General features: G+C 42.8%; 1 protein-coding gene across 1 annotated transcript in view; it reads right to left on the reverse strand.

Moving 5' to 3' along the window:
- The window catches only part of LOC115131580 (synaptotagmin-6-like), a 30,614-nt gene extending 4,605 nt beyond the window's left edge, over nucleotides 1-26,009 (reverse strand). Inside the window, exons 1-6 of the mRNA XM_065021827.1 lie at nucleotides 25,805-26,009; nucleotides 16,308-16,454; nucleotides 2,145-2,565; nucleotides 854-1,412; nucleotides 526-646; nucleotides 43-214 (exon numbers count right to left, since the gene is read on the reverse strand). Coding sequence (XP_064877899.1) covers nucleotides 43-214; nucleotides 526-646; nucleotides 854-1,412; nucleotides 2,145-2,565; nucleotides 16,308-16,454; nucleotides 25,805-26,009 — 1,625 coding nt within the window. The remainder of the gene's footprint in view (nucleotides 1-42; nucleotides 215-525; nucleotides 647-853; nucleotides 1,413-2,144; nucleotides 2,566-16,307; nucleotides 16,455-25,804) is intronic.
- Nucleotides 26,010-27,391: the final 1,382 nt, after the last annotated feature.

Here is a 27,391-nt window from a genome sequence, read left to right on the forward strand (position 1 = left end):
ATACAAACAAGTATATATATATATATTATGATAATGGCATACAAGTCATAGTCCATGACGGATATATGCAGGCTGACTTGGTCCATGTTCTCAGGGGGGATGTCGAAGATGATAGCTTCATTATAGGTGGGGTTCAAAGTGTTCCTCTTGATGGTGGTTTTCCTCTTTTTTAAGCGCCGTCCGTCACTCTCCAGGGAGACCTTGACATATGGGTCTGCCAATAAACAAGAAAAAATATGATTTGATTTCTTTAAAACTAAAAGTGCTTAGCTACTTAAAGGATCAAGCTGACCTGACTCTAGCTACATTATGTGATATGTAAATTAGCTAAGTATGGCTCTTGTGTTACGAAACCAGATATATGATACCAAATCAGATTACATTTTTGTCTTGTAATTTAGCATAGGCCTACACTCTTTTACCATAGAGATGGCCAAATCAATGCGTAGAACAAGAGTGAACAACAGTGTTTAAGGTAAAACAAGCACAAAACATTTTAAAGTGAACCCACTGACTCAACTATACCTGAGTATCCTGTGATGTCCATGGCCTTGAGGTTTCTGCACTTGATGACGGTCATGGTGAGTCGGCCTGCGGTCGGCAGGTAACAGAGAGAGAACATGATCTCCCCCAGGTCTACACTCTCCTGTGTTCAAGGCCACAGACAAAACACATCAGAACAGAAGGAAACAGTTATCACACATTACAATGCCACTAATATTGTTAAAAGTATAGTTGAATGAATTTACATGTTTAGATATTTGTTTCCTTACTTTGAAAGCAGTCTATGTACAATGTCTGATGTAAAAAGGGCTTTATCAAAAACATTTGATTGGATAATTGATTGACTTACAGAGGTGGCGTACTGAATGTCCTTCCAGATGGCCGTCTCGTGAGAGAGGTCCGACACCTCAAACAGGTTCTCTAGGATGACCTCGCCGATCATGTCGTGGCTGGAGAAGCGGTCAAAGTCAAAGATGCTCAGGTGCAGCTTCCTGCTGCCCAGCTCCTCGTAGGGCACTGTGAACTGGAAGGACTCGTCAAACATGGGGTTGAGAGTCTTGCGATGGACGCGAGTCTGAAACTTGCGCTTGCGGTCAGGCAGGAGGTAGATTTTGACATAGGGGTCGGAGCTGCCGCATAAGTCCTTGGCAGGCAGGTCGAAGGCCTTGAGGATGTTGACGAAGAGCGCCTCGGACTCATAATCGTACTTGAGGGAGAAGTTGATCTTGCCACAGGTCTTGGAGGACTCGTCGGCCTCCAGGGGGCTCTGTTTGTAGAGCTCTGGCTGAATGCGACCCAAACTGGCCAGGCTGGTGGGTTGGTCCTCTGCATAGGGGAAGTCGCTGCCTCGGTCAAGGCTGGTGACATGGTGAATTTGTCGGGGGAGGTGCTTCTTAAAGGAGCTGTGCCTGGAGACATGGAGACATTTTTGCCAGTTGAATCATTGTCATGGACAATTTACACACTCAAGCAGTGAAATAATGCTAGTACCACATGGCATGTCTGGGAAATCTGTGCCCTCGCATCCCTTCAGAATAATGTCAGATTCCAATTTAGAGTAAATGGAATCACTTTTTCTTTCTGGTATTAGATGATTTTGTTTTTTCTTCATTTAGCGCAATAGGAGCGACACGGCAGTAGGGGCAACTGACAACCTCTTTTTTTTTATCTATCTATCTCTATCTATTTATCTATCTCATCTATCTCTATTTATCTATCTCATCTTAAAGGTCACAAACAGAGATATTACAGGGGTGGATATTCTCTGTACCAGTATGATACACTATAAATAGCCACTTCCTGACAACATCACATACTATTACCTCAATACTAAAACATGGCCTGGGCATAAACTGGACCTCAGAGGAGCCCTGTCTAACCTATTTAAGTAGGATGCCCATAGACACGGATATTAGGTCAGTTTTGTGTTACTCCACCCAAATGGTTAGGATTTGGGAAGGATATACTAATAGGCTGATACTAGGGATGCCTCCTAAATGGCACCCTATTACCTGTACAGTATATTGTACTAGTTTTGAAAAGGGCCCAAGTCAAAAGTAGTGCACTATGTAAGGAATAGGGTGCTGTTTGGGAGACAACCTAGGTCTGTATTTAAGGGCAACTTCCTCCCGGAGCCTGACCTATTGGAGGAGGCAGGCTCGGTGGTCTGCCTGGCCATGCGCGTGCGGCGTAGGAAGTGGTCTTTCATGGACAGCTGCACCTCGGCAGGGATGTTAGGTGACGTGTGGCTGATCTTCACCGCAGCCTCCAGGAAACTCGCCGGATCCGAAGGATTCAGCTTGTCAGATGCCATGGCGTGCACGTGCGTGTGTGCGCGTACGAGAGTAGGCCTGAGGGCATGTGCTGAGAAGGCTCTGTCGTAGGGTCTGTCAGAGGCAGAGGAGGGGGGGGCGGCGGCGGGGGCAAGGGCAGTGGCACTGGAGGAGAGGTCCTTGGTGCGCCAGGGCAGCCAGCACAGCTTCCAGGAGGCAAAGACGATGACGCCCAGCAGGGCCAGGCCACAGGCCACGAACCCCAGGAGTAGGAAGCTGAAGGAGAGATCTGGAGGAGGCAATGGAGGGATGGAAGAAGGGATGGAGGTGGAAGAAAAGAAAGAAAAGGGGAGGGGATAGGTCAAATGAGCTATTTGTTTTGCCAAGTCTGTGCTCACCTAAAGGGCAGGGTCCTAAAATGGTGCTAATTCAGGTGTCATGCTCTGGCACGATTCAGCTTGAACCCTGAATAATACAAGTCTGGAATGAGTTACATGTCTTTGATTACAAATAATACACGAAGCAATTTTAATAAATTTGAAATAAGCCTTCATCTCTCTCTCTCTCTCTCTCTCTCTCTCTCTCTCTCTCTATGTCCCTCTCGCACACACAGATGCAGAGTGCAAGTGCTCACTGTTTGACTTGCAAATGAGCTAAATGTAATTATCCAGAAACAGTCCCACAATACATTTTACCAAGGAGCAAAGCCACACTCATAACCAGACAATTTTTCTATAAACCTAGTTGAACAAATAATATCTCAAATTATTGTTTGACCATAATCTCAGAAGTGAGATTTTAAATTAAGATTTTTTTTCCTGAGGCAGAGATAAAGCAAGTAGCACAAAGGGTGGAGCTTTAACGCTGAATCTTGGTCTGATGGTGGTTTAATAAGCTCTGTTCATCATAAGGGAGTGTGCTGAGCCTGCTGCTGTGGCACAGGATCTGGTCTGTGTCCCAAATGGTACCCCATTCTCTGCATAGTGCACTAGTGTACTACATAGGGAATAGGGTGCCATTTGGGACTCAAGACTGGATTTGGGAGACACATTTTCCCTCAACAGTCCAGTCAGCACATGTATTTATTTTTTATTTTTATTTCACCTTTATTTAACCAGGGAGACCAGTTGAGAACAACTTATCATTTACAACTGCGACCTGGCCAAGATAAAGCAAAGCAACAACAACAACACAGAGTTACACATGGGATAAACAAACGTACAGTCAATAACACAATAGAAAAATCTGTATACAGTGTGTGCAAATAAAGTAAGGAGGTAAGGCAATAAATAGGCCAATAGTGGCGAAGTAATTACAATTTAGCAATTTACACTGGAGTGATATATGTGCATCCTCTTGGTGGAGAGAATTTAGGACAACTGGTAATCCCTCTATACTCGAAAATAAAAAGTTGGAATTTCACAGTCACTCAAAATTCTGTGGCTTACTTACACCCTGATTATCTTTTGGGATATTGAAATGATCTGAGTGGGTGGTTGGGTGACTAACCCACTATGAAGTTTAATGTACCTTCAATAAGTGAAATAGCTAAGTGCTTCTAAGTATCACCTCCCGCCGCCGGTGCTCAAAAGCCTAAACAAAAACCATCAGAACAATTTTGCCCTTTGAGTGTATTTATGTTTAGTGTTTTTTTTGCTGTAATACATTTTTAAGTACCAGCAGTTTATTGAGATGTACGTTAATTCGTCTCCTAGGCACACACACACACACAGACTTCAAATCAAATATTGATGTGAGAGCAATGCAAGTTTGTACAATTACTACACATCTCACACCTTTGACATCTCAGCCTAATGCTAAACCCAAAGCCAAGATATGGTAATAGGTGGTATTCAGTGTTCATACAGTAATTTAATCTAGCGTGTGTCTTTTTAAATCAATAGATGTCAGAGAGTAAGCCTACTGTGTTCATTATATTGTATTTGCAGTTTTTATTCATCATAAAATTGTTGAAACCTATGTATAAAAAAGAACAAATGTATTTTGTGAAAAATGTCTGGATATAAAGCCATGATGCAGTACAATTGGATCTTACTGTCTGTAAAATGGGGGAAACGACCACATTTAATGTATCTGCTGCACTGCTCTGGCTGAAAGAACATGCAGTGAGACCAGACCAGTAGAGCTTTTTCAGGTATTCATAAATCTAATTAAACCTTTCTTTGTAGCAGAGACACAGAGAGAAACCAAAGCCCCAGGGTTTGTTCTCCTTGTCAAGTGCCCTCATATACAACTTGGTCTCAAAAGAATCCTTGCCATTCGACATTTCCACTCCCACTCTCCCCAACCCCTTAATTCTGAGAGCTGCAGTCTCAAACACAACATGCCAGGTAAACAGTCAGGTCCAACATTATTGGCACTCTTGATAAAGATGAGCAGAAAAGACTGTAGAAAATAAATAATACAAATACTGAGCTATATTGTACGCAATAAAAAAAAGGAAAAAATTGTCTCTGGACTAATTGAAAAGTTGTAGTTTGAATTGAAGAGGGCAGTCCATAAGCACAGACAAAGGATATCAAGGATCTGGAAAGATTCTGTATGGAGGAATGGTCTACGATCCCTCCCACTGTGTTCTCCAATCTCATAAACATTTTAGAAAAAGGCTCAGTGCTGTTATCCTCACAAGGTGAGCTATTGAAAGGTGTTGAAAACAGGGGTGCCAATCATTTTGACCCCTATCTTTTTGAGAGGAAAAAGTAGTACTTGTTAAACATAATAGATGTATTTTTAAAATTGTATTAGTATATCATATATAATTTCCCATGTTTTTGTGCAATATAGCTCATTATTTGTATTCTTTATTTTTTCTCATCTTTATGAAGGGTGCCAATAACTTGGGACCTGACTGTATGTAAGCAATCGAGAACATTCATTCTTTTTTATTTATTTAACCAGGCAAGTCAGTTAAGAACAAATTCTTATTTACAATGACAGCCTAGGAACAGTGGGTTAACTACCTTGGTCAGGGGTAGAATGACAGATTTGTACTTTGTCAGCTCAGGGATTTCATCTAGCAACCTTTAGCTTACTGGCCCAATGCTCTAAGCACTAGGCAACCTGCCACCCCAACTTCCCAGTTCTTACACTAATTCTCTATGTCTTGGTGGATGATGTGCGATAAAAAGCTCAAAAGTAACAACTAATCACCCTTGACTGGGACGATTTGCGGTGTCTCATCAGGAGTCAAGTGGCAGCAAGATGGCTCCTCTTAAATCATCTTTAAGCAATTACCCCAGCAGCCTCCTCGGCTATTTATAGGCCTCAGCCGCCTCACACATTGGCCACTTTATCATTCTCCCCACTCAATCCTTTGCACCTGGAATTTACCCACAGAGATTATATTTATGAGGGATCGGCCAGTTAACTAATTTATTATTGTACAAAAATTAAATCGGTATGGGATCATCCCTTCATCTGCAATGACCACATGATTAGGGCTGACAATACACAGGAAATGGGCTACCTGTCTGAAAAGGAAATATACTTTATCCAGCTGGTTATAGTGGTTCTGTTGGAGAAAACACAGCCCATCAAAAGGCAAGACAAGAGCACAGAAACATTATTTTCCCATTGCATTGTCAAGTAAAGGGTATAACAATATTATATATAATGTATGTCATTAAAGGGATACTTTGGAATTTTGGCAATGAGGCCCTTTACTTCCTCAGAGTAACTTTTTTTATTTAACTAGGCAAATCAGTTAACTAGGCAATTCTTATTTAAAATGACAGCCTAGGAACAGTGGGTAAACTGCCTTGTTCACGAACACAACAACATATTTTTACCTTGTCAGCTTGGGGATTTTATCTTCCAACCTTTCGGTTACTGGACCAACACGCTAACCATTAGGCTACCTGCCACCCCCATGGATACCATTTTTATGTTTCTGTGTCCAGGAAGTAAGGGAGTTAGATGTAGTTTTGCAAGCCAATGCTAACTACCATTAGTGCAATGACTGTAAGTTTATGGGTATCTGATAGCATGCTAACAGTTACCATATATGTCCAGTCATTGCGCTAACGCAAGTTAGCAATTGCGCTAACACTTGTTAGCAACTTCCTTCAAACTGTACGCAGAGACACAACAATGGTATCCACGAGTTCATCTGACTCTGGGGAATGTTATCGGTTTTGGTTTTCCATTTATATTTCGAGGTAGCATGTTAGCACATAGGGCGCACCAATTGGTGTCACCTCGTTAGTAAGTATGTGGTATATCTGTGCTGGCTTGTCCATCTCATTAGTCAGAAGTGTTTGTTTTGCTCCATATTCTTTTACTCTCGATCCTAAATTGTGGATTTTTCTTTTAGTTTGTCTTTTCGGAGGCAAACTTAGTGGGCATCCACGGTGGGTGTCTTTCAGAACCCCTTTTGAACCCCTTTCTGTTTTGTTTTCGTTGTCAGAGATTTTTTGCTTTGTTAGTTCCCTTTGTTGTGAGCAATATTTTGAGTTTGTCAGGTGGGAAAGTAACAGGAAATCCTGAAGTGTACAAAACATCAAGGACACCTGCTCTTTCCATGACATACACTGACCAGTTGAAAGCTATGATCCCTTATTGATGTCACTTGTTAAATCCACTAAAATCAGTATAGATGAAGGGGTGTGCGAAGAGTTAAAGAAGGATTTTTGTGGGTGCCATTCAGAGGGTGAATGGGTAAGAAAACACCGGTTTGGGTCAAGAACTGAAACACTGCTGGGTTTTTCACGCACAACAGTTTCCAGTGTGTATCAAAAATGGTCCATCACCCAAAGGACATCCAGCCAACTCAGTGTGAGGATATTTACAGACAAGCAATTGCCATGTGGAAACTCACCACAACCCTTGAGGTATAGGCCTACCTACTTCCAACAATCCCCTATTTAAAAGGGGCTATTACTGAACTGTTGCCAAATGAAAAACATTAAAATAGCCCTATTGTAAACAAAGCAAGGTTATTACAAAAAATCTGTTTAGTTTCAGTTAGTTTTCAGACTTATTTGGTTTCAGTTTGATGAAAACATTTCTATTTCGTTTTTATATGATTTAGTTTCAGTTTTAGTTGTAGAGTTAGGGACAGAAAGTAGCCCATGTGTGGGAGGCTAGGAGCCATTTTTTGTGTTGTAGGCCTATAGTTTGTTCACTTCTTGCCACTATGGGGCTGGCTGTAAGGTGATAGGCCAGGACCATAGACTTGGATAGACACAACATATCTATATCTCTGTCATGTTTGTGTCTGTGAGAGCAAGGGCAGCGCCATTGAGGCCATCTCCATCTTCAAATCGTCAATTTTCTTCTTCACAAGTAAAATTCATTGGCTGATGCCTCCTGATGACCCCAGCTGTCACGACTCCAACCGGGTCATCAGGTTATGCCAACTGAGTCATCAGGAGAGATCAGCCAATAAAGTTGACTAAATCAAAATGGAAAAAGTCCTCAATGGTGCTGCCCATGCTAACACAGGCTTTAGGGCACTAGAGGACTCCATACAACGGACATGCTGTAGGTTTGGTTAGGTTTAAATTATAAATAAACCCTAATGTGAGTGGTGCAATAAATATGAAACTCTCTTTCCCATGTTTTTTACTTCAGTAGTAGATGTAAGAAGAATCAAGTACCTTTACAGTACCTTTATCTGACAGAAAGAGAGAGGAAAAAACAACAAATGAAGTCATAAACATGTTATGTTTATGTAATAGTTTAGCTTTCGTCCATCCCTTCGCCCTGACCAGGGCTCGAACCAGGGACACTGTACACACAGATAACTGACACTCACGAAGCATCGTTACCCATCGCACCACAAAAGCCGTGGCCCTTGCAGAGCAAGGGGAACAACTACTTCAGGTCTCAGAGCGAGTGACGTCACCGATTGAAACGCTATTAGCGCACACCACCGCTAACTAGCTAGCCATTTCACATCGGTTACATAATATTAAACATATATCACTGACTAACCCCTTCAAATAGGGTTAATAAAAACAGCTGCAACAACAGCAAAAACATAAGCAATACAACACTTCTTCATTTTCTGGTTTATCTTCTCGTTCCAGAGAGGTGGCCGTTCTGTTTCTCCATGAACACTTGGGATGCAGGGCAGAAACCAGATCCAGTACCACAGTGCACAGCTTTGGACAAACAGCCATCCTTGCCTGCCAAAACTGGTGAGGGGACTCTGTAAACATGCCCCCATTTACTTCTTCTAGGTATTTCCGCAGCACGGGGCACTTAATGCCCTGCCAGGTTGACCCTTTGGCTTGACAGTGACTTCAGACACAATCTTCAAAGCGAGCAAGCTATATTTCTGAAGCACTGTGGTCGAGATTCTTGCTAGATTTATTGTGCTGGCATCTTCCTGGGGTCCTGCTGCTCCATGGCTGTACTCTGATTTGCTGAAGTACAAAATACTTTGATTCCCTCATCAGGGGCTCCATCTCAGTTGAGCGAAGTGCCAGAGACACACTTGGATCCATCAGACAAGCTGCTGCAGGGATTGGATCGAAGTTGGCTGCAAAGGATTCAGTATGCGTAAGAAGTGCTCACGCAGTGACTTCAGGAGGACCTGTGCCAACTGTTTTGCAACAGTAGTTGACTTCAAGTTTGCCTCAAGGTTGAGAAGACACAGCACCACATCAGACAGCGACTGGCTGTCAGTTTGAAGTTGGTCGGTGTGGATTCTGAACTGCTGCAGCAACTTCACAAGCTGTTCTAGCTTGGCACAGTCACACTCCATGCTTCCCTGTTAGCTAGTAATAGCTAGAGATAGTGAGAAAGAGAGAGACAGAGAGAGAGAAAGAGAGAGAGAGAGAGAGAGAGAGAGACAGAGACAGACAGAGTGAGACAGAGAGAGAGAAACAAACCTACAGAGAGATGAACCTGGAGAAGAGTCCCCTAAGTAAGCAAGCTGGTCCTGGGGCTCTGTTCACAAACAGACCCCACAGAGCCCCAGGACAGCCACACAATTAGACCCAACCAAATCATGAGAAAACAAAAAGATAACTACTTGACACATTGGATAGAATTAACAAAAAAACAGAGCAAACTAGAATGCTATTTGGCCCTAAACAGTGAGTACACAGTGGCAGAATACCTGACCACTGTGAATGACCCAAACTTAAAGAAAGCTTTGACGATGTACAGACTCAGTGAGCATAGCCTTACTATTGAGAAAGGCCGCCATGACTCTCAAGAGTAGACAGGCTATGTGCACACATATTTCCCTCAGATTACACAGATCCACAAAGAAATCGAAAACATACCCAATTTTGAAATTGGGTGAAATTGCACAGTGTGCCATCACAGCAGCAAGATTTGTGACCTGTTGCCACAAGAAAAGAGCATCCAGTGAAGAACAAACATCATTGTAAATACAACCCATATTTATGCTTATTTATTTTCCCTTGTGTACTTTAACCATTTGTACATTGTTACAATACTGTATATATACATAATATGACATTTGTAATTGATGACATTTGTAATGATAACAAGTTCAAACAGGTGCCATTAATACAGGTAATGAGTGGAGGACAGAGGAGCCAGTTACAGGTCTGTGAGAGCCAGAAATCTTGCTTGTTTGTAGGTGACCAAATACTTATTTTCCACCATAATTTGCAAATAAATTCGTTAAAAATCCTACAATGTGATTTTCTGGATTTTTTTCTTCTCATTTTGTCTGTCATAGTTGAAGTGTACCTATGATGAAAATTACAGGCCTCTCTCATCTTTTTAAGTGGGAGAACTTGCACAATTGGTGGCTGACTAAATACTTTTTTGCCCCACTGTATATATATATATATATAACAATTTTACAAATATTAAAACTGCATTGTTGGTTAAGTGCTTGTAAGTAAGCATTTCACTGTAAGGTCTACATCTGTTGTATTCGGCACATGTGACAAATACAATTAGATTTGATTTGACTTGAGAGAGAGAGCGACAAGGAGAGACAGACAGAGAGAGTGAGAAATAGAGAGCTCCACTTCACTATCACTTTGATAGGACTCAACAAAATAACAAGGTAGAAAATGGACATTATTTTCCAATGTCTAGACACAATGCTGAATTGTTATGTATCAAGAGAGAAATGTTATGTCTGCCTATTGATTTAGTCATTTCCATGAAACATCTGGTACAAAAACAAAACGTATCATCATTATAATAGAAAGACCAAACAGAACAAAATATATTATCATATGAATAAACAAAACAGTAAACTCAAAAGGGCACTTTTGAGAGTGCCAATGTTATATACTTTCATACAATACAATTACAATTACATTTGAATTTGACATTTGTCTCAAGATAATAACTATGCTAAGAAATCATGTTGCGTTTAGTGGAATTTTTTTAAAGATTTGTGTGAATAAAATATTTAATAAAAATTAAACTCCAGAGTTGGTGTTCAGCAATTAATTTCCATAACTGGTCTAGCCACCCAGAGGATGATAATGTGGGACAAAATCATGCTGAGTTGTTGAGGCTAGTAATTAAACAAGGCTGAGAATCCTACAGCGTGATTCGTGAACACATTATTAACATGTTTCTCGACAAGAACGCTCCCCCAAACCAAATGAGAACTCAGTCGGTAGGATTCGAGCAGGAAATGCACACCGGTTCCTTTTACAAATAAAGCTCATTATGTGAAAACCTACAGCAACCTACAGCATTGTCACCAACCCCTGGGTTATATAAATAAGAAGTATCATTGAGACACACACACACACACACACACACACACACACACACACACACACACACACACACACACACAGACAAGTGTCCTTGCAGATAAAGCAGAGGGGCAGGGGGATGACGCAAGTATCCTGTCCCTTTCTTATGTGTGTGAAAGTGGGTTAGATTAGTATTTGTTGGGCTGGAGACTGAGGAGAGTGTGGACGGGAGATAAGAGAGAGAAAGGCCAGGCTTGCAGGTTTTGATGGACATAGCCGGTCATTCTGAAGAGAAGCTGTCGAGAGGTAGCCAATAAGAGCGCTTGGCTGAGCAAATGTCCCTAAATCTGACCAAGACTGTTATAAAAAAAACAAAAAAGTCCTATTTTGGGAAAAGTCAAGTTATTCAAAACTGTCTGTTGGAGAATGAAACCATGTGATTTTAACCAAGAATGGACTCTGAAACATTGCCTTAGGCTAGCCTTGTCTCACTTACCAAGCTGGAAAGCAAAGACTATTAAACTAGTAGAGCCCAAGCAATGGTATGCTACCTGATGAATGTCCTGTCCAACCAACCAAATATACCCATCTTCTGCTAAAGACACAGAGGGAAAGATCCTGAAGTAAACACTGTGACTCTGCAGACTTGTCTCTGGGTGCTAAAGCGCCTTATGCAAATTCCAAACCCAACTCCAACAGCCTACACAACATATGCCAGGCATGGTCAAAAATAGAGCATTATAAAAATAAAGGTTTTACAGTAGCCTTGATAAAAAGTGACTACTCTCACATTATGCTCTTGTGAAAAGTAATGGAGAGATCAGTTTTGGATGAATTGTAATGTGCTTTTTATTTATTTTCAAACTCTATTACACCTTAAAAAAAATGGCATGCTACAGAACTCACCGATAACATATTGAGTGGTGAGTTACTGTATGAAAGAAATGATGTACTATACATATATAATTGACCCGAGCAGAAGGATTTGCTAGCCACCATTCAATATGCTATCCTCTCTTAGGGATCTGATTGACTGACAGTTTGAGTTGATAAATGAATGGAGGGATCATCCCCTGCAGCCAAAACAACCAAACCTGATTTCTAACATTAATTAGACAAGAGTGAATAGATTCACATCTCTTGTAAAAATCTTGTGTTTTAGGTGGCTGAGAGCTAAACGTGGCCAATCCTGCTCATGGAGCTCTTACTCCATCTCCTCTGTTTCTCCATAGATTAATCAGCCATAAACATCTAATTCGTCAACACCTGGACCCTTGGGGGGGACTGACTTCCAAATTAATCATTCAAATCAATACAACTCAATTTGGGTGCTGCTTTTTTATAAAGTCATTCATCATGTGAGGTTAGACAAAAGACCACGACCCAACCTTCCCTTTCAGAGGAACAAGAAAAGGGCAACAGTGGCAAAGAAAATCTCCCAAGACTGACAGATTGAGGTTGAGCACCAGATAGCGAGTTATCTTCTGGACGGCACAATGCAGGAGTTTGCATGACCGTCACAGCTGGTCAGTTATGGCCAATCTCCTGTCAAAAAGGCTTTGGTTGCTCAAATGCTGACTTGAATAAAGGGTAAACCCATTTGAATTCAATCACTTCTTGACAGCACCCATTTTGAAGCAGTCATACATATTTGCCCATGGTAAAAGTGACTTTATGGATCTGAATGCCAAAACATTCAAAAGATAGAGATGCTCAAGGTTGACCCATTTTGCATACCCCAACATACCATGAGACATCATGTCTTCATCACTGGAAAATATAAACGGTTGAGTTTGATATCATTTATGGTCCAAAAAAGTCACTTTCTGACCTCTTCTTCCATGGACAAACATGTATGTAAAGTTTCGTTTAAATCAAAAGTGATTGAGTTCAAATGGATTTGCTTGGATGACTGGATCCTGAATGTGAAGACGTCCATGGCTCACATGATCAAGGATCAGGCTTGAGTTTTTGATGCAGAATAGATCCAGTCCTACAGTGCATCCATCGGGCCCTGGTCAAAATCAGTGCTCTATATAGGGGATAGGGTGCCATTTGGGATGCAGACTTACTCTGTGTGGTTCTGTCCAGTACCTGGGGGATGATAGAGGCACACTGTATAACAGGCCCAATCTCCACACTGACCAATGGATGCTCACACTCACCTCCTGACACATTTCTATTCATGCCCTGATGGGTTGAATGAATGGTTGCCTGGTATTGGTTGATGCTGTCCAGATGCACCTTCATTGCACCTTAAGAATTTTCACGTGCAATGGGCAAATTCTGTTACACTTTATTAATGCACTTACGTGCCCATCGTAAATACCCAAAGTGCTTCCTGCGACATCAAAAAGAAATCACCAATGAAATCCTAATTACATTACATTGACCACAATGTTGAATGAATCAGACGTTACCGGGGCCTTATCTGGAGTGGTAGCTGTCACCAGTCATACAGGTCCAAAGGAGACTCACGAGTCACTGCACACCATATCAACATGCTGTCATGGTAACAGTTGCAGGAGCCCTTCAAATAAGTATGCATAAAACATAATGAGGAGTCTTCCAAAATGTTACACCACAAAGCACTATATACAGTGCATTCAGAAAGTATTCAGACCCCTTGACTTTTTCCACATTTTGTTACATTACAGCCTTATTCTAAAATTGATTAAATTGATTAAAATACTTTTTTCCTCATCAGTCTACACACAACACCCCATAATGACAAAGCGAAAACAGGTTTTTAGAAATGTTAAAGATTAAAAAAACAGAAATAAGTATTCAGACCCTTTGCTATGAGACTCGAAATTGAGCTCCGGTGCATCCTGTTTCCATTGATCATCCTTGAGATGTTTCTACAACTTGATTGGAGTCCATCTGTGATAAATTAAAATGATTGGACATGATTTGGAAAGGCACACACCTGTCTATATAAGGTCCCACTGTTGACATTGCATGTCAGAGCATAAACCAAGCCATGAGGTCAAAGGAATTGTCCGTAGAGCTCCGAGACAGGATTGCGTCGAGACCCAGACCTGGGGAAGCGTACCAAAACATTTCTGCAGCATTGAAGGTCCCAAAAAACATAGTGGCCTCCTTCTTTCTTAAATGGTTTGGAACCACCAAGACTCTTCCTAGAGTTGTCTACCCGGCCAAACTGAGCAATCGGGGAAAAGGGCCTTGGTCTGGGGGGTGATCAAGAACCCGATAGTCACTCTGACAGAGCTCCAGAGTTCCACTGTGGAGATGGGAGAACCTTCCAGAAGGACAACCATCTCTGCAGCATGCCACCAATCAGGCCTTTATGGTAGAGTGGCCAGATGGAAGCCACTCCTCAGTAAAAGGCTCATGACAGCCCACTTGGAGTTTGCCAAAAGGCACCCGAAACACTCTCAGACCATGAGAAACAAGATTCTCTGGTCTGATGAAACCAAGATTGAACTCTTTGGCCTGAATGTCAAGCGTCACGTCTGGAGGACGTGAAGCATGGTGGTGGCAGCATCATGCTGTGGGGATGTTTTTAGGCAGCAGGGACTGGGAAAGGGATAGATGAATGGAGTAAAGTACAGAGAGATCCTTGATGAAAACCTGCTCTAGAGCGCTCAGGACCTCAGACTGGAGCGAAGGTTCACCTTCCAACAGGACAACGACCCTAAGCACACAGCCAAGACAACGCAGGAGTGGCTTCAGGACAAGTCTCTGAATGTCCTTGAGTGGCCCAGCCAGAGCCTGGACTTGAACCTGATCGAACATCTCTGGAGAGCAATAGCTGTGCAGCAACGCACCCCATCCAACCTGACAGAGCTTGAGAGGATCTGCAGAGAAGAATGGGAGAAACTACCCAAATACAGGTGTGCCAAGCTTATAGCATCATACCCAAGAGGACACGAGGCTGTAATCACTGCCAAAGGTGCTTCAACAAAGTACTGATTAAAGGGTCTGAATTCTTATACTTAAATCTGCTTTTTTTTGTATTATAATTATACATTTGCAAACATTTCTTAAAACATGTTTTTGCCTTGTAATGATGTGGTATTGTGTGTAGATTGATGAGGGGCAAAACTATTTAATCAATTTTAAAATAAGGCTGTAAAGTAACAAAATGTGGAAAACATCAAGAAGTCTGAATACTTTCCAAATGCACTGTAATACATTCACTCTGCTTTTTGTCTGTCTCTTTCTTTAAGTATTCCTCTTGTCCATGAGGCACTCTCTCTGTTCTGAGACAATAGTTACTATTATATCCCTTTCTAACATGGTATTGGTGTATCTTTCTGTGTTCTTTGGGTTGGATCACATTCTTCCACAGTGTCGACAGGAAACAACAGGCCATCTAAGCTAGTTAGCGAACCAACTCTCTCTCATCTTATCTATACCCACCTGCCCTTAGCTTCCCATTTCAGTGAAACCTTTCCCTTAGAACTGGCCTCCAGTACATCGCCAGTATACTAACCACAGGTCCTGGGATCGGGGTGCAAACAGAACCACGGCCCAAACGGCCATGTCAGTCAGTCAGGCCACCACCATTGGATCCCGGCCAGCAACATGTCACAGGGCCAGCCTTATTAATCAGACTGTGTGGCCTGAGTGCCTGAAAAACACTCACACACTCCTGCAAGTAGAGCTGCGGTCACTGAGAATGTGAATTTTTCTTGTGGGTTTGTTTGCGATCGTGTATTCACAGCACATAGATCCCACTGGGGCTGAGGCTTTTATCTGGAGGTTCATTCATGAGTGGGTTGGAACCAGACCCATGCAGACTGACTGCAATGCTGTAATTGTGAATGAACTTGGCACAAACGCAGACACAAACGCACACAAATATGAAATGCAATTGTCTCGTTCTGCCCTTGAGCAGGAATGTAAGAATTGCTCATCTGACTGCAATATGTTTAATGCACTTGAAGGGTAATGGATTGAGACACAGCTCAGTACGGTGAGATCAATACTAACACAGTATGCAAGATAATATCAAATGGACTTCTTACAGTACACTACACCAATAAGGCTTTGCTTAGAGATGTTTCAAAGCAAAACACCAAAGAGCTTTGGAGGAACATTGAAAAATCAATGCCTTACCCTATTTCTTTATCTAGGTTTTCACATTTCAAGTAAAAGAAAAAAAGTTAAAAAGATCTGAGATAAGATTGATAAAGGGCTCTGACTCCCACAGGTGCGACACACGACAGGCAACAGTGGAAAAGGGCAGATTAACTCTGCATTTCTTCTAAGTCACAAATTGTCCTGTTTCCATTTGAAATAAGATTTTTAACCAGTCGTACTACCAGTCGTTATCAACATTGTTATAATATTACATCAACAAGCAGCTAATATCATTCAAAGTGATAGCACTCACCGGTGACGAACACTCTCCTCTCTCTCCCTTTTTGAATCTCTGTACAAGCGCTCTCTCTTTCTCTTTTTCTATCTCTCTTTCTTTTATCACTCTCACTCTTTTTCTCTGCCACTCTTACTTTCTCTCTCTCATTCAGAGGATGCTCTCCTTACCCTTCCTCCACACCGAATGAGCTTTCAACTGGGACCCCGTTTCTATGGAGCTGTGAGCCATACAGTCAGTCAGCCAACCAACCAGCCAGTCATCCAGACAGTGTGCAGTACTAGATGCTGTATAGCCTACTGCAACTGTCCAGGGGAAGGTACTTCAGCCAAGCCTGGAGAGCAGTTACTAACCTTTTATAAATAAGACCTACAGCTGATCCATAAGGCCATTAAATATGGACCGGCTCCCTTTATTTATTTATTTATAATAATAATAATAATAATAATAATAATATTAACTGCCAGTGTGCAGCGCTGGCAGTTATTAGCCCTATTAATTAGCCTATTGAGGTTCTCCGTCTCTCCTCCTGTTCCTTTTTTTGTGGCGAGCAGAGAAAACACATTTTCATTCCTTTTATGTCCTAAAGAGAAAGAGGCTAACAGAGGAGGAGGGTGAACATGTTGGACTGCATGCATATTAATGAAATAAGCTTATGAATATCAGACGCGTGTGAAAGGGTGCCTTGGATATTACACCAGGACTGATAAAAAAAGACTGGGAGGAGGAATAATCAAATACAGAAATAGGGAGCAACTTGGAGGAGAGCAGGAGAGATTACCTTGTCAATTGTATACAAAGGTTTATATAATCAGTAATGGGCAGATGGACCAATGGGGACAATGTGTGCGCGGTCCATGTACTGTATGTAGTCTGGTCTGTGAAACGTGTATCTGATGATGGACATGATTTGTGTCATATACCTCTACCGGTGCCCAGCCCAAATGGGCTTACAAGACACTACAGAACAAAATAAATGTTTCACAAATGATACGCATACAATAAGCATTGCAAGTACAGCTACCATCTAGCCACACAACACAAACAGTACATTTCTCCTTCTCCAGGAATTGTGAACAAACTGAGCAATTTCAAACACGCTCTGTCTGAAACAAAATTCAAGCCTCTGCTAGAACCCATCAGGTTTATCACCAAAAACAAAGGTCTCAGATCGTCATACAGAGGGCAATAAAACACTAAATGGATTTGATTTCGATTTCCCCAAGATCACACAGAAGGCAAAATCTCTCCTCTTGACACTGTTAAATCTACCCATCTCTATAGCCAGAGGAAGGGTGCCGGACCTGAGTTGTGTCCAAGCTGACCTTTAGCTTTTTGTTAGGTTCAAGTGAACATATGGTTCAGGGCTGTAGTTCTCTTTGATGAGAGTGTTTAGGTTTAAACCAAACATCAACTGTCCATTTTTCCTTGTGGTTCAGAAAAAGTGTGTCGTTGATTTGGTTAACACCACATGGTAATTTGTTCCTGAATATATACTGCAAATCAGTTTCACAAAAAATAAATAACAATTATCTTGCCCACTGATAGTTATGACCAGGGTTGGAAAGTAGGTTACTTTCTAAATGTAAATCAGTTACTAGTTACTTGTCCAAAATTGTAGTCAGTAATGTACCTTTTGGATTACCCAAACTCAGTAACGTAATCAGATTACATTCTGTTACTTTTAGATTACTCTCCCCTTAAGAGGCACTAGAAGAAGACAAAAATGTATGTTACCAATTGAACGACATCTATTGCAGGATAAATCAGTGTTAAAGTTTACATAGCTGGCCATATATGGATGTCAAATTTTACTTTACGGGTTGGTTTTGTAGAATTCTTCTAACCCACTGCTTTCTACTGAATGTAATAATACCATTAAATTATAATTTTACATTAAAAAACCAAGTCTATCAGAATTCCAGTCATTCCAACAAATGATATACCCCTTGATCTTCAAGAATAGGACTTGGAAATATGGAAGTATAGATTAGCCAAATTGTTTTACCTGAGCATGACCCCAAAACTAAGGAGTTATTAGCCAGCCCTACTCTGTAGTTTGTGATTTTGTTGTCATGGAGGACTGATTAGGCTCATTCATTCGAGTTGAAAAATAAATGCTGTGCTCATGGAATGTTATGCCTTTGAGCACTACTGAAAAGTGCTATTTACGTGTGAAAAATGAATGCCATATGCTGCATTTGCTATAGGCCTATTGTTTACCTTTTTGTTGGTGACACTTTGATATCTTGATAATAATATGCAGCTGTTTAAAGGGCAAATTCACAGATGAAACAATAACAAAACGGTCGCCCCGCCTCTGTTTTAGTAAAAAGCTGTGGGACTGGCCTGGAGAAATGTACCCACTCTCAGACAGAGCTATGGATGCAAGGACTGACCATCCATGATGTAATAATATTGTTTTAACCATGTAATGAGGCTATACGGTGTTTGTTTACATTTACAATGTTTACAAACACTGGAGAAAAACAAGCTTATATTTTGGGTTGTCATGGATTGTGACAGTTGAACTGAGCTCATGAGGCATTTACAAGTTATATTCTTCAAGAATCGATGGAGTAACAGTCAAAAGTTTGGACACACCTAGTTATTCAAGGATTTTTCATTATTTTTACTATTTTCTACATTGTAGAATAATAGTGAAGACATCAAAACTATGAAATAACACCTATGGAATCATGTCGTATCCCAAAAAGTACATTTTATATTTTTCAAAGTAACCACCCTTAGCCTTTTATTTAACTAGGCAAGTCAGTTAAGGACAAATTCTTATTTTCAATGACAGCCTAGGAACAGTGGGTTAACTGCCTTGTTCAGGGGCAGAACAACAGATTTTTACTTTGTCAGCTCGGGGATTTAGATCTTGCAACCTTTCGGTTACTAGTCCAACGCTCTAACCACTAATCTACCTGCCTCCCCATGAAAGCTTTGCAAACTCTTGGTATTGTCTCAACCAGCTTCATGAGGTACTCAACTGGAGTGCATTTCAATTAATAGGTGTTCCTAGTTAAAAGTTCATTTGTGGAATTTCTTTCCTTCTTAATGCTTTTGAACCTATCATTAGTGATGTGACAATGTAGGGGTGGTATACAGATAGCCCTAATTGGTAAAAGACCAAGTACATATTATGGTGAGGACAGCTCAAATAAGCAAAGAGAAATGATACTCCATCATTACTTTAAGACACATTTCAAGAACTTTAAAAGTTTGTCAAGTGCAGTTGCAAAAAACATCAAGTGCTATGATGAAACTGGCTCTCATGAGGACAGTCACAGGAAAGGAAGACCTAGAGTTACCTCTGCTGCAGAGGATAAGTTGATTAGAGTTATCGGTTTGATTTGTCTAATCTTAGCAATTTCTTCTTAGCTAGCTACATAGCCGTCTTTGTATCAAAGATAATTGCGTAATTATCGTATTTCGTCGTCCTAACGTATCTGCCCAGCAGCTAGCCAGCTAGCTAACGCCCACCGTCTACATAGCTAGCTACATAGCCGTCTCTGTATCAAAGATAATTGTGTAGATAATTGTGTAGTCTAGAGCGGTTTTCTAGGTTACCTAGCCAGCTATTGTCGTTCTTTTAACGCAACGTAACGTAATCAACACTGCTAGCTAGCTAGCCAGCTAGCCCCTGAATCAACAACGCAGCCAGCTATTTGTCGTCCTTAACATAGGAGACACTGCTAGCTAGCCAACAGCTAGCCAACGTCTACCGATTAGAACTCAACAACCCGGTCGCATTCCGCCTCGCTCCACAGGTAGTATCACATTTTCATTTCATTTCATTACAGTACAACGGTTTGATTTGTTTGATCGTAGCTAGCTACATAGCTAGCTACATAGCCGTCTCTGTATCAAAGATAATTGTGTAGTCTAGAGCGATTTTCTAGGTTACCTAGCCAGCTATTGTCGTTCTTTTAACGCAACGTAACGTAATCAACACTGCTAGCTAGCCAGCTGGCCCCGAATCAACAACGCAGCCACTGCCAGCTAGCCTACAAAGTCAACAACGCAGCCACTGCCAGCTAGCCTACTTCAGCAGTACTGTATCATTTTTAATCATTTTAGTCAATAAGATTCTTGCTACGTAAGCTCAACTTTCTGAACATTCGAGACGTGTAGTCCACTTGTCATTCCAATCTCCTTTGCATTAGCGTAGCCTCTTCTGTAGCCTGTCAACTATGTGTCTGTCTATCCCTGTTCTCTCCTCTCTGCACAGACCATACAAACGCTCCACACCGCGTGGCCGCGGCCACCCTAATCTGGTGGTCCCAGCGCGCACGACCCACGTGGAGTTCCAGGTCTCCGGTAGCCTCTGGAACTGCCGATCTGCGGCCAACAAGGCAGAGTTCATCTCAGCCTATGCCTCCCTCCAGTCCCTCGACTTCTTGGCACTGACGGAAACATGGATCACCACAGATAACACTGCTACTCCTACTGCTCTCTCTTCGTCCGCCCACGTGTTCTCGCACACCCGAGAGCTTCTGGTCAGCGGGGTGGTGGCACCGGGATCCTCATCTCTCCCAAGTGGTCATTCTCTCTTTCTCCCCTTACCCATCTGTCTATCGCCTCCTTTGAATTCCATGCTGTCACAGTTACCAGCCCTTTCAAGCTTAACATCCTTATCATTTATCGCCCTCCAGGTTCCCTCGGAGAGTTCACCAATGAGCTTGATGCCTTGATAAGCTCCTTTCCTGAGGACGGCTCACCTCTCACAGTTCTGGGCGACTTTAACCTCCCCACGTCTACCTTTGACTCTTTCCTCTCTGCCTCCTTCTTTCCACTCCTCTCCTCTTTTGACCTCTCCCTCTCACCTTCCCCCCCTACTCACAAGGCAGGCAATACGCTCGACCTCATCGTTACTAGATGCTGTTCTTCCACTAACCTCATTGCAACTCCCCTCCAAGTCTCCGACCACTACCTTGTATCCTTTTCCCTCTCGCTCTCATCCAACACTTCCCACACTGCCCCTACTCGGATGGTATCGCGCCGTCCCAACCTTCGCTCTCTCTCCCCCGCTACTCTCTCCTCTTCCATCCTATCATCTCTTCCCTCTGCTCAAACCTTCTCCAACCTATCTCCTGATTCTGCCTCCTCAACCCTCCTCTCCTCCCTTTCTGCATCCTTTGACTCTCTATGTCCCCTATCCTCCAGGCCGGCTCGGTCCTCCCCTCCCGCTCCGTGGCTCGACGACTCATTGCGAGCTCACAGAACAGGGCTCCGGGCAGCCGAGCGGAAATGGAGGAAAACTCGCCTCCCTGCGGACCTGGCATCCTTTCACTCCCTCCTCTCTACATTTTCCTCTTCTGTCGCTGCTGCTAAAGCCACTTTCTACCACTCTAAATTCCAAGCATCTGCCTCTAACCCTAGGAAGCTCTTTGCCACCTTCTCCTCCCTCCTGAATCCCCCTCCTCCCCCTCCTCCCTCTCTGCAGATGACTTCGTCAACCATTTTGAAAAGAAGGTCGACGACATCCGATCCTCGTTTGCTAAGTCAAACGACACCGCTGGTTCTGCTCACACTGCCCTACCCTGTGCTCTGACCTCTTTCTCCCCTCTCTCCAGATGAAATCTCGCGTCTTGTGACGGCCGGCCGCCCAACAACCTGCCCGCTTGACCCTATCCCCTCCTCTCTTCTCCAGACCATTTCCGGAGACCTTCTCCCTTACCTCACCTCGCTCATCAACTCATCCCTGACCGCTGGCTACGTCCCTTCCGTCTTCAAGAGAGCGAGAGTTGCACCCCTTCTGAAAAAACCTACACTCGATCCCTCCGATGTCAACAACTACAGACCAGTATCCCTTCTTTCTTTTCTCTCCAAAACCCTTGAACGTGCCGTCCTTGGCCAGCTCTCCCGCTATCTCTCTCAGAATGACCTTCTTGATCCAAATCAGTCAGGTTTCAAGACTAGTCATTCAACTGAGACTGCTCTTCTCTGTATCACGGAGGCGCTCCGCACTGCTAAAGCTAACTCTCTCTCCTCTGCTCTCATCCTTCTAGACCTATCGGCTGCCTTCGATACTGTGAACCATCAGATCCTCCTCTCCACCCTCTCCGAGTTGGGCATCTCCGGCGCGGCCCACGCTTGGATTGCGTCCTACCTGACAGGTCGCTCCTACCAGGTGGCGTGGCGAGAATCCGTCTCCTCACCACGTGCTCTCACCACTGGTGTCCCCCAGGGCTCTGTTCTAGGCCCTCTCCTATTCTCGCTATACACCAAGTCACTTGGCTCTGTCATAACCTCACATGGTCTCTCCTATCATTGCTATGCAGACGACACACAATTAATCTTCTCCTTTCCCCCTTCTGATGACCAGGTGGCGAATCGCATCTCTGCATGTCTGGCAGACATATCAGTGTGGATGACGGATCACCACCTCAAGCTGAACCTCGGCAAGACGGAGCTGCTCTTCCTCCCGGGGAAGGACTGCCCGTTCCATGATCTCGCCATCACGGTTGACAACTCCACTGTGTCCTCCTCCCAGAGCGCTAAGAACCTTGGCGTGATCCTGGACAACACCCTGTCATTCTCAACTAACATCAAGGCGGTGGCCCGTTCCTGTAGGTTCATGCTCTACAACATCCGCAGAGTACGACCCTGCCTCACACAGGAAGCGGCGCAGGTCCTAATCCAGGCACTTGTCATCTCCCGTCTGGATTACTGCAACTCGCTGTTGGCTGGGCTCCCGGCCTGTGCCATTAAACCCCTACAACTCATCCAGAACGCCGCAGCCCGTCTGGTGTTCAACCTTCCCAAGTTCTCTCACATCACCCCGCTCCTCCGCTCTCTCCACTGGCTTCCAGTTGAAGCTCGCATCCGCTACAAGACCATGGTGCTTGCCTACGGAGCTGTGAGGGGAACGGCACCTCAGTACCTCCAGGCTCTGATCAGGCCCTACACCCAAACAAGGGCACTGCGTTCATCCACCTCTGGCCTGCTCGCCTCCCTACCACTGAGGAAGTACAGTTCCCGCTCAGCCCAGTCAAAACTGTTCGCTGCTCTGGCCCCCCAATGGTGGAACAAACTCCCTCACGACGCCAGGACAGCGGAGTCAATCACCACCTTCCGGAGACACCTGAAACCCCACCTCTTTAAGGAATACCTAGGATAGGATAAAGTAATCCTTCTCACCCCCCTTAAAAGATTTAGATGCACTATTGTAAAGTGGCTGCTCCACTGGATGTCATAAGGTGAATGCACCAATTTGTAAGTCGCTCTGGATAAGAGCGTCTGCTAAATGACTTAAATGTAAATGTAAATGTTATCAGCCTCAGAAATTGCAGTCCAAATAAATTCTTTACAGAGTTCAAGTAACAGACACATCTCAACATCAACTGTTCAGAGGAGACTGCATGAATCAGGCCTTCATGGTCAAATTCCTGCAAAGAACACTGCTAAAGGACAAAAATAATAATAAGATGAGACTGGTAACAATGTCAGTGATTTATTTAGAATTCAAGGCACACTTAACCAGCATGTTTATCATAGCATTCTGCAGTGATACGCCATCCCATCTGGTTTGCGCTATGGTGATTTTTCAGTAGTATATTGTGAAAAATTCTAGTTTCTAGTCACCACTGATCCATGTTTCAGTTTTGTTTTGTTTTGTCTGTATTACACACACCTGGTTTCAATTCCCATATCATGTTCCTTATTTAACCCCCTGGCATACATTTCTGTTCTATCCGTGATTGTTGGTGTCTTTAGTGCTTGTTGTATGTGCTAGTGTGTATGCATGTTCCTATTTGGAATTTTTGCTTGGCTTTTTGAGTAAACTCCGTTGTGTTGCTCAAAACCTGTGTCATACCTCTACATATCTGCACCCAATCACTGACAGTAATAAAACATAATCATTAAAAGCTTTAATGGAACCTGTAGCCACACCTGTATAGCATTAGATGTACAGAATGTACAAAATAAATAGACAAACATTGTAATCCAGTTGCATGCCTGGATAAGAAATGTCATAATCAATGTAATGAATGTACTTATGACTATAGCCTGGTGGGTGCTGATATAATCTATACAATGAATGTACTTGTGACTGCAGCCTGGTAGGGGCCCCTATTATTTTTTTAACCAAACTGTCGCAGTTGAGCCACCAATATAATCGGTTCAGTGATTTGTAGAGGGTTAAATGATTTGTAGAGGCGGGGAAAAGCCTGCCTCAAAGAAATAACTTAGGGTGGGAAACAATAGTGGCGCGAAGCCAAAAACAGTTTTTCATTTACATAGAGAGGAGTGACTATGTATGTGATGTAAAGATGAAACTGTATAAAAGGAGTGTGCTGAGGCTGGGAACAGTTGGTCTATGGACCAGCTCGGCTTGTTACTTTGTAATAAAGTTTATTTGAATTCACAAGTTCCGGTTTCTGAGAAATATTATTGGACCAATATTTCTATGACAGAGTTTAGCAGGATTATCATTTGTTTTTCAATAGGATAATGACCCAACACAACCTCCAGGCTGTGTAAGGGCTATTTTACCAAGGAGAGTGATGGAGTGCTGGATCAGATGACCTGGCCTCCACAATCACCCAACCTCAACCCAATTGAGATGGTTTGGGATGAGTTGGACAGCAGGGTGAAGAAAAAGCAACCAACAATTGCTCAGCATATGTGGGAACTCCTTTAAACCTCCTGGAAAAGCATTGTAAATCAAATCAAATCATATTTGTCACATGCGCCGAATACAACAGCTGTAGACCAGTGGAATGCTTACTTACAAGCCCTTAACCAACAATGCATTAAGCTTTAAGAAGTTAATAAAACATTTTTAAACAAGTGTCAAGTAAAAAAGAAAATATAGAAAATATAAGTTACAAATAATTAAACAGCAGCTGTAAAATAACAAGCGGAGCTATATACAGGGGTACCGGTACCTAGACAATGTGCGGGGGCACCGGTTAGTTGAGGTAATTGAGGTAATATGTACATGTAGGTAGAGTTAAAGTGACAATGCATAGATTATAAACAGAGAGTAGCAGCAGCGTAAAAGAGGGGTCTGTGTAGCCCTTTGATTAGCTGTTCAGGAATCTTACGGCTTGGGGGTAGAAGCTGTTAAGAAGCTTTTGGACCTTGACTTGGCGCTCCGGTACCGCATGTCATGTGGTAGCAGAGTGAACAGTCTATGACTAGGGTGGTTGGAGTCTTTTACCATTTTTAGGGTCTTTCTCTGACACCGCCTGATATAGAGGTCCTGGATGGCAGGAAGCTTGGTCCCAGTGATGTACTGGGGAGTACGCACTACCCTCTGTCAGAGGCTGAACAGTTGCCTTACCAGGCAGTGATGCAACCAGTCAGGATGTTCTCAATGGTGCAGCTGTAGAACCTTTTGAGGATCTGAGGACCCATGCCAAATCTTTTCAGTCTCCTGAGGGGCAATAGGCATTGACATGCCCTCTTCACGACTGTCTTGGTGTGTTTGGACCATGATAGTTTGTTGGTGATGTGGACACCAAGGAACTAGAAGCTGTCATCCTGTTCCACTACAGCACTGTCGATAAGAATGGGGGTGTGCTCGGTCTGCCTTTTCCTGTAGTCCACAATCATCTCCTTTGTCTTGAGGTTGTTGTCCTGGCACCAAACGGCCAGGTCTCTGACCTCCTCCCTATAGGCTGTCTCCTCGTTGTCGGTGATGAGGTCTACCACTGTTGTGTCATCGGCAAACTTGATAATGGTGTTGGAGTCGTGCCTGGCCATGCAGTCATGAGTGAACAGGGAGTACAGGAGGGGACTGTGCACACACCCCTGAGTGTAACGGCTTTCTTGTGGAGAAGAGTCAGACCAAAATGCGGTGTGGCTATTGCGATCCATGTTTAATGAAACAAAGTAAACACGAATCAAATACAAACACAATAAACGTACCACGAAAACCGAAACAGCCTAATACTGGTGCAAAGTAACACAGAGACAGTAACAAGGACACTAAGGACAATCACCCACCACAAACTCAAAGAATATGGCTGCCTAAATATGGTTCCCAATCAGAGACAACGATAAACACCTGCCTCTGATTGAGAACCACTTCAGACAGCCATAGACTTAACTAGAACACCCCACTAGCTACAAGCCCAATACATACACACCACATACACAAACCCATGCCACACCCTGGCCTGACCAAATAAATAAAGATAAACACAAAATACTTCGACCAGGGCGTGACACTGAGGGGTTGAGAGAATGCTGGTTGAGAGAATGCCAAGAGCGTACAAAGCTATTATCAAGGCAAAGGGTGGATACTTTGAAGAATCTAAAATATAACATATATTTTGATTTCTTTAACACTTTTTTGGTTACTACATGATTCCTTATGTGTTGTTTCATAGTTTTGATATCTTCACTGTTATTCTACAACATAGAAAATAGTAAAACTAAAGAAAAACCCTTGAATGAGGTGTGTCCAAACTTGACTGCTACTGTATATATAATTTACAAGTCCAAAAATGGATGTAGCAACTACAGATTGCCCCTTTAAGTCTATCAAAAGTGTGCAAGTTTGAGACTGTGTCCATTAGGCTTATGGATTTTTTTTTTATCAGCATGATTTCGATTGAGCAATTAAAAGCCCTACTTTTATTCCATAGGCTTGGATCCACACTGTGCAGCTGTTGCAAGAACACATTTTTCACTGGCTGTCCACTGGTTTCAAAAACAATGATGAATAGGCAGCTTAAATGTATTGAATTCAACCATTATTGTGTTCAAATACACATTTCGATTTGTGAACAGACATCCACAACAACCACAATCTGAAAGGGGCAAATAGTTAAATGAGAGAGCAGCAGTGTGATTCACATCAATATGTAGATATCAATAATAAGTGATAATAAGTGATATCCATATCGCTGTAGACTACACCACTGCTCTCATCCTTACCTCCAAGAGTTTATTCAAGTCAGATAATCTTTGGATGCCGACAGCAGTCGCACCATTGGAAGACAACTTGGATTGTAGCCTATAAAAGCCTATCCCTGCTCTTTTCCCACGATCCACCAAAGACATTTGGTGTGTCATCATAGTGGTCTCTGACTTGTGGTCAGACTCTCTCAGGTGGAACAAACTTTAACTTTTGCCTTTTT

Source organism: Oncorhynchus nerka, linkage group LG2 (assembly GCF_034236695.1).
Source record: "Oncorhynchus nerka isolate Pitt River linkage group LG2, Oner_Uvic_2.0, whole genome shotgun sequence".
Classification (NCBI taxonomy): domain Eukaryota; kingdom Metazoa; phylum Chordata; class Actinopteri; order Salmoniformes; family Salmonidae; genus Oncorhynchus; species Oncorhynchus nerka.